Raw genomic sequence first — 8,502 nt, forward strand, 5'->3', positions numbered from 1 at the left:
ACTCTCCGGAGTGTCCCCAGCTCCTCCCGCAGCTGCACAGCGCCATTGTCACCCTCCCGTGCCCACCAGCGGTGGTGCCAATGAGCGCAATTAACACCCGCAGGCTAATTAATCTCTGGATTCTGCCTGCCGGTCCCTGACCGGCTCTGCCCCTCTGCTTTCCATGCAAATGAACTCGTTACGGTGCCCTCATTAGCCAGGCGCAATTCCAGGGAAATCGGGCACGGGCCGATTCCAAAGCGCCCGCGCGGGGTTGGCACATCCCCAGTTCTGAATGCACCGCCTGGATTTTGGGGAAGTCCTGGGAATGTCCGAGAGAGCCTCGCTGGGCCAAAATCGGCTCAGGGAGCGAGGGGGACACGGGTGACATTGGTGCCACCGCAGCCGAGCAGGACGTGGGACAAAGAGGACAATGCCCGGCTGCAGGGGGAGGGAATCACCCTCGGGAGGGATGGGATCCAGCTGGATCCCGTTATCCCGGCGGGGGAATCCCCAGCTGGATCCCGTTATCCCGAGTGGAATCCCCAGCTGGATCCCGTTATCCCGGCGGGGGGAAGCCCCCGGGATGCTCCCATAAAAAGCTCCCGAGCAGCCCCTTTGCCATGCGCTGCTTTTCCTGGAGTCAGGATGGGGTTCGGGAGCCGCTTTGGGGTCGCCCTGCTCTGCTGGGTGTTGGCTTCGGCCGCATCCTCCGATCCCTGGGGTTTTCCCTCGGGGAATTCCGGGATGTGGCGGCTGCGGGGTGACTCCCCCCGCTCGCAGCCCTGGGCGCGGGTGGATCTGTCGCAGCTGCGGGCGCTGTCGCCTCGCCCCGCGGTGGCCGTGCGCTGCCAGGAGGGGCAGCTGGCGGTCACCGTGCGCAGGGATCTCTTTGGCACCGGGCGCCCGGTGCGGGCAGCGGAGCTGAGCCTGGGCACGGCCTCCTGCCCGCCCCTGGCCCCGAACCCTGCCCAGGCCTTTGTCACCTTCGTGGCCGCGCTGCACGAGTGTGGCAGCACCCTGCAGGTGAGTGGCACCGGGGCCAGGTGAAGGGGACAGCCCTGGAGGTGCTCTGGTGCTGGTGGGTTTGGGGTGAGGAGTGGATTTTTGGGGTGTGGATATCCTGGATGAGGCACACGCTCGGTAGTGGGTTTGGGATTGGATGCATGAATTGATGGGATAATGGTCCTGAGGTGCTGTGCCCAACTCCTGGAGGCTCTGTGACCTCCTTCAAGCTGGAGCCTTGTTGGGATGCCAGCACAAAGCTCCGTGGTGTCCTGTGGGATCGGGAATGTGGCTTCTGTGTCCCAGCACAGTCCCTGCTGGTGCTGAGTTCGTTTTCCTGATTTTTTTTCCCTTCTCCTAAATCCTCCTTCCAGGTGACCCCGGACTCTCTGATCTACAGAACCACCCTGTTCTACAAACCCTCCCGTTCTGGCAACCCCCTTATCGTGAGGGCCACCCCTGCCGAGGTCCCCATTGAGTGTCACTACCCCAGGTGAGTGCTGGCGGCTGTCCCCGCCCTGCCAGGGCCCCGAGGTGCCGGTGCCACCGCAGGCAATGCTCATCGCTTCCCTTTAGGAGGAGTAACGTGAGCAGCGGTGCCGTGCACCCCACCTGGGCCCCGTTCCGCTCCACGGTGGCGGCGGAGGAGCGGCTCCGGTTCTCCCTGCGCCTCATGGACGGTGGGTACAGCCCTGGCGGCCTCGTGTCCCTCAGCTCCCCTTTCCTGCTGGCTCCTGGGAGCCCCAATGGAGCCAAACCCACCCCACACTCCCCAAAGAGGTCCCACGCTCCCCAAAGTGACCCCATTCCTTGGGATCTGCATTCCAGACGACTGGAGCAGGGAGAGGCTCTCCAATGGCTTCCAGCTCGGGGACAGCCTCCGTTTCCAGGCCGATGTCACCTCGGAGGGCCATGTGCCCCTGCGGCTCTTCGTGGATCGCTGCGTGGCCACCGCCAGCCCCGACCGGAGCTCATCTCCCCGCTACGCCTTCATCGACCTGGGCGGGTAAGGCGGGCTCGGGGCTGCCTGGGCGCTCCCGGGCTCCTCAGGAGCATCCCGGTGATTCCCTGCCCTCCTCCAGGTGCCTGCTGGACAGCAGGGCAGAGGACACCGCCTCCGCCTTCGTGTCCCCGCGGCCCCGGCCGGAGTCGCTGCGGTTCCTGCTCGATGCCTTTAAATTCGCCGGAGACGCCGGGAATTTGGTGAGGCGTTGTTGCCATCCCTCCTCCTTTCTTGGTTTATCCATTGGGGGAAAAAAAAAGAAATAGCCCAAAAGTCTCCAAGATTAACTTGACTTGTAGGGGATGAGCCAAGCTTGATTAACTTGAGTTTTCCTTGGTTTCCCCTCCAGCTCTACATCAGCTGCCACCTGCGGGTGTCCCCGGCGGGCGAAGCCCCGAATGCCCGGAATAAAGCCTGTTCCTTCAGCAGAGCCAGCGGGCTGTGAGTGTCCCTGCCGGGGGAGGGCACCGTGCCCACCCCGGGCAGGGCTCACGGGTGGCTCTGTTCCAGGTGGGCGCCTCTGGAGGGCACGGCGGCCATCTGCAGCTGCTGTGACACCGGCAGCTGTCCCTCTCCCGCAGGAGATTCCCGGGAATTCCGCGCTCCGGCCGCACGGATGGGCAGGCGCCTGAGGAGGGATGGCACCGCCCAGAGAGGTGTGTCCCCTCGGCACGGGGCAGCGGGGTTTTGGCGCAGTTTAAGGACAATCCTCTCTGGTGTGCCTTAGGGGAAGGGATTTAAAAAAAAAAGAGGGGAATTTGGGGGAAAAAATTTTGTGCAGGTGGGGAGGTCCTGGCACTGTTGTTCATCCCTGGAAGTGTCCCAGGCCAGGCTGGAGCCACCTGGGATAGTGGGAGGTGTCCCTGCCCATGGCACTGGATGGGCTTTGAGGTCCCTTCTGCCCCAAACCATTCCATGATTCTATCCCAAATGTGTCCTTGCATTTAAAACCCATGGAATTCTGCTCTTCTGGTGTCCATCTTCCTGTAATTCCCAAATTCCAGCCCAAAGCATTCTCTGCTCTGGGTACTCCTTCCTATTTTTTCCAGGTGGGCCCTCAGGGCTGACTGAGGCCGATGTCTCTGTGGGACCCCTGCTAATCCTGGAGCCTGCTCAGGGATTCATGAGCCCCTCTGGAAGTCCAGGAGCAGCTGGGAACACCCCCCAAGGTAGGAGTCTTTGTGGGGTTGTGTCTCCAGGCCTCACCCAGGGATTTCACAAAGGGATTTTCTGGAATAATCCCCCAGAGCTGCCCTATGGGATCCTGGCTAAGGATTGGCTGGAGTCTGGGAAGCCAAGAAACGAGTTCTGAGAGGGTTTTGTCCCTTCCAGGTGCTGCTGGTGGAATTCCTGTGCTGATCCAGGGGCTCCTGCTGGCAGCAGCCACCCTGCTGAGCCTGACTGCCCTGGGCATGCTCCTGTGGATATGCCGGAAAAGGCTCTGCCCTCTGGGAATGTCCCAGTGATCCCAATAAAGAGAAAAGAAGCATTTGCCACCTCCTGGTGTTCTCTGTGGGTTTGGGAGGTGCCCCAGATGATGGCTTTGGGTGGGAATCTATCCTCTGGGAGAGGGGTGGGATTGGGGATGTGGAGCTGCTGCCACCTGGAAGTGATTCCCAAACCTCCGAGCACTTGGGTTTGGGAGGTACAGGTGGATTTTCCAAAGGTTGTGTCCATGGAAAGGAATCCTAAGCAAGGTGTGGCTCCTATTTTAGGGGCTTATTGGTGTTCTGAGGTTTTAAATGATTTCCTAATCTTGGAATTCCTTTTTTTCCCTTCCTTATCCAGTGGGATGTGGGAATTGCACTCCAAGATCCCTTGAAGGATGCAAGGACAGCTGGAATTCTGGGATTTTGGTTGTTTGTAGTGCTGGGTTTGGCATCTTAATTAGGAAAACCTCAAGGATGGGAAAGAGCTGGAGGTGTGCTTCTGTTTTGCAGGGGCTGGATGGGAATGAATCCCATTGTTTTTATGGAATGTGAGGGCTCTGGGATGAGCACAGCAATGGGATTGCATTCCTTGGCCATGGTTGGAGCTGGGAAGGTCCCAAACCTGGAGATCCCATTCCAGGGCAGCTGCAGGTGCTGTGGGTTCTGGGGATGTGTAGGGGGAGGAAAGGACAGCCTTACTTGGGATGGGTGCCCTCCACACCTCTGCACTCCTCTTCCCCTGGTTTTTATCTCCAGAGAGCTTCTGGGGCCATCCTGGGCTGTTGCTGCCAGTGCAGTGACAAACCTGGTTGGGTGAGCACAAAATCCTCCTGTCACTTGGTGGTGTGGTCATGGTCCAGCCTCTGAGGCCATCTCTGGTGCATGCAGGTGGAAGGCAGGACTGAGATTTTCCCCAACTAAATGTGCTGATTAGAGCTCCATAAACTAACCACCAGCTCAGATCCACCTGAGTGGATCTCTGGCTCTTCTCCTGTGACAAAACTGCCACAGTCAGTAGAGTGGCAGATTCAATTACTGGCATGGGATAAGATCTTCTCCAAGACTTTTTGAGGATTGAGCATCCAAAAATTGGCATAATTGCAGTAAAGATAGAGGAACAGTTAAACTGCATGTGAGAGAAACTGAAAAATGGTAAAGAAAAGGGAATAATATGCAAGATGTTGTAAATGTGTTTGGAAGCAGCGTGTCATTGTAAGGAATACAAAGAAAAGGAAATGAGACTGTTATGAGATGAGTTTGAACAAAGAAAGTGACAAAAAGAGCTGTTATCTCTGTGAATAGAACAATTGCAGAAACAACTTGGGGTGGGGGGAAGGAAAAAGCGTAGAGGACAAATTAGAATTTATGATCTGATATATTAGGTCCTGTGAAGATCCATTTTAGTTAATTGCATCCCCAGAAGATTGGGATGGAGATATATGGAGGGGACCCTGACTGGGAATTTAGGGATGAGAGTTGTGAAGAGAGTGAATTGTAGCTTAAGGTGGCCCCTCTTATTAAAATTGAGGTGTCCCTTGGGCCCCAAGGGGTAACCAAAGAAATACCACCAGAACCATTCTGTGTGGACCTTCTTCAACTGGATAATTTGCAAGAAAAATATGGCCAGAAGGTTGGCAAGAGTGGAATTGGGTATTTGTTGTGTCTCTTTGATTAGGGGAGATCATATGAAACCCAAGGGGAAGCAGAGGTGGCTTTTGGGGACCAGGGGTGTTGTTTAACAAGAGGAGCAGATTCTAACAATGAATCACATTCCATCACACGCTGAACAGCTCACTGTGCAAGGGAAAAAGTTTTTTTACAGGAAGGGTGATAAAGTTCTGGAATGGCTGCCCAGGAAGGTGGTGGAGTCCCCATCCCTGGGTGTGTTTAACAAAGCCTGGATGTGGCACTGGGTGCCAGGGTTTGGCTGAGGTGTTGGGGCTGGGTTGGACTCAATGATCTTGAAGGTCTCTTCCAACCTGGTGATTCTGTGAATAGATCCTTGGGAGTGAGACTAACAACTGCTCTCCCTGTATATTCACTGAACAACTTTTAACCCTGTCAGCTCCCACAGACCCCCAGGCCTTGAAGGTGGAACACCTACTATTTTAAAACTCCCATTATGAAAAGAGACCAACCAAAAGACAAGTGTGGAGTTAAGCATCACATTAAGGCTGGGTGGATGCACCTGAGCCACTCACTAGAAAAGGGGTAACCAGTTTGGAGTCTCCCCACTGAGACTTGTCCTGTTTCCCTTTCCAGGACCCACACTGGGTTATACCAAAATCCCCAAACCCAGCCCTTTGACCCAGATCTAGTTTATCCCTCAACAAGCCTGGTGCATGGAGTGAAAACCCCCAGGTCTTTTATTTGTACAAATCAATGTGGTAATGGATGTAATCATGGCTAAGCCCGAGTGCACTGCAATGACAATCACTAAAAGCAAGCTGCAATTGTACAAATTTAGGAGTCCCACCCATTAATGTGGATTTGGCAGAGGGAAATGTCAGCACAGTCTGTGAAAGACAAACCCCCAAAAATGAAGTGGAAATTTACTTGTTTAGTTTTCAATGCGGCTCCTTTGAGAAGGGGTATAGATCTAAGCAGGCTGGTAGCTGTTCAATGAGTGTTACATGAGAGGAACACACAGGAAGAGAAATAGCATCAGACATAATTTATCTGTTTATCTTGGAGATATAATTTAATTTAAATTAGGATTGTTTCTATCAACACAGCAAAAATCACCTTAACCCTCACAGTGTATCCTACTGCCTCTTGGACCTGTTGCAATCTTCACAGATTCCTGAAATTGAGCCCAATGGTATTAGAAAGACAGGCCAGCAACAAGTGATCCTTAATCCAGGATGAAGCCCCAGGCCTGTGGAACTGTCACTGCAGGTTAATATCTCTGCATTTAAACCTACCTGCTTATCATTCCTAAATACATCTGCCCAGGGCTGCACAGTGAGCCCTCACCTCTCCAAAACGAGCCAGGAGAGCTGTGACTGGCATCCCAGGAACAGGATTAGGAGTATTAAATAAACAGCACAGATGCTGGAGTTCTGGCAAATAAATTAAGCCTGGCAACAAGTGATTTGTGCGAGCAAGAACACCAGTTAAAATCTTCTTTGTTGGCATTAGGAACTGGTCAATGTCTCCTGGCTGGTATGTTGTCTAAACAGCAAAGAATTATTGAAAAGGACCCCCACCTAACTGTGAATGCACTTGGCATCACCCAGAATAGTGTTTCCATAGCTCTCAGCTGTATCCAAGCTCAGTTGCAGGTGCAATCCACTACAGTAAAAAGGGAAGGTGATCATGGCACCTTACCCACTGAGTTTCAAAGGTAATTTGGGTAAATTTCAACTCACTGAGTATTTTAGAAGTATTTATTTTAATTCAAAAAGCATTTCCTGTCTTGGTGAGATCTATTAAATTTCACTTATGACCACACCAGAAGTAGGGCCGCAGCTTTTATCTTAACTCTATACAATGTTTAGTGGCTGGACTTGATTATTTTAGGGATGTTTTCCAGCCTAAAGGAGTCTATAGACTCAATCATTGCATTGGGATTGAATCAGCATGGAATTGTGCTCTGTTAGAGCCTGGAGTATGGGCCCAGCAAAATGGGAACAAATGGCAAACTGTCACTGCTGCCACATGTGTTGTGCAGAAACAACAAGGATTTATTTGTGAGTGTAATACTGTTAAGACCCAAGACATTTGTCTTGACACTGAACAAAATGTTTGTCATTTTGAAATACATCCCAGAGAGACCTCTGAGACTGTACTTGGATGTGTTGGGAATGGATGTGTTTGCATGAGAGCCCTTTGTGATTCTCTATAAATAGAGAGTATGCACAGTCCCTCAAATATCTGTGTCTGTGGTTTTATTAAAGTTATGGGATGCAGCTTTAACTATTCAGCCACAACCCACCATGTCACAGCAAGAGTGAAGAAAGGTGGAAAACATCTCTGGTGAGAAGATCTGCTCAAGTGCTCACCAACAGCCACCAGAGCTATAAATTAGATGTTCCACCTAATTGTAGTCTTGTTAATCATTGTAGTTTTGTGTTCATTGTTATACTTCTGTTTATATGTCCCATTACAGCTTATATCAAAGTATAATAGCTATGAGGGGATGTGTGGGTATTAAGGGATCGGCAAATCTGACATATTATCTCATTTACCAGCCTATTACCCACTCAGTAAATTGACTTCCAGCTCAGCTCTGCCCCAGTGATCCCTGACTCCTCTCCTGCAACACAGGGGGTGACATTCATTGAGTGGAAGTTGCACTGTGGGGTTTTAAGTCATCTTTTCTCCTGTTCTGCTCCATTTCCCTCCCCTTGCTGAGAATATCCATCCTCTGCTGGTTCATCTCACTTTCCAGCCTGCCGTGAGTGGGATGAGGTGGGTTTGTGTGCAGTGGCTTTGGGGTCAGTGTTAGCTCACACTGAGCTGAGAGGGGACACTGAGACATCCCCAGTGCTGAACTGTCACAGACAACTTTTGTGAAAAATCCTTTCCTTAGGATTTTTCCTCCTGAGAAGCTGAGAGGCCTCAGGAACAAAATGTAAACGATGGTTATCTGCTGCTGTGGAATGCAACAGGTGCATCTGTGATTGGTCTCATGTGGTTGTTTCTAATTAATGGCCAATCACAGTCAGCTGGCTTGGACACAGAGCCAGAGCCACAAACCTTTGTTATCATTCTTTCCTTTTCTATTCTTAGCTAGCCTTCTGATGAAATCCTTTCTTCTATTCTCTTAGTATAGTTTTAATGTAATATATATCATAAAATAATAAATCAGCCTTCTGAAACACGGAGTCAGATCCTCGTCTCTTCCCTCATCCTGGGATCCCTGTGAACACTGTCACACTGAACCAGGGCAGGAATTGTCACTTCACTCGTTCCACCTGGTGCCTTCTAGGTCTGGAGTGGGGGAGCAGGAGGGATGGGCTGTGAGGTGCAGAGCCACCCCCAGATGTGCTGGAGGTAGGGATGCTGTGGTTGTTGCTGTTTGCAGCTGGGTTAGGGCATGAGCTGGCAGTGCAGGGCACCAAAGAGAACCCAGACCCACCT

At 52.1% G+C, this 8,502-nt stretch overlaps 1 protein-coding gene across 1 annotated transcript; it reads left to right on the forward strand.

Moving 5' to 3' along the window:
- Positions 1-627: 627 nt before the first annotated feature.
- Positions 628-3,453, forward strand: LOC115914724 (zona pellucida sperm-binding protein 3-like). The gene is made up of 9 exons (XM_030967428.1): positions 628-1,005; positions 1,359-1,477; positions 1,561-1,664; positions 1,813-1,990; positions 2,067-2,187; positions 2,337-2,428; positions 2,498-2,643; positions 3,037-3,156; positions 3,320-3,453. Exons 1-9 carry the CDS (start codon positions 628-630, stop codon positions 3,451-3,453), a joined length of 1,392 nt encoding a protein of 463 aa, XP_030823288.1.
- The last annotated feature ends 5,049 nt before the right edge of the window (positions 3,454-8,502 follow it).

This window comes from Camarhynchus parvulus, chromosome 4A, assembly GCF_901933205.1.
Source record: "Camarhynchus parvulus chromosome 4A, STF_HiC, whole genome shotgun sequence".
Lineage (NCBI taxonomy): Eukaryota > Metazoa > Chordata > Aves > Passeriformes > Thraupidae > Camarhynchus > Camarhynchus parvulus.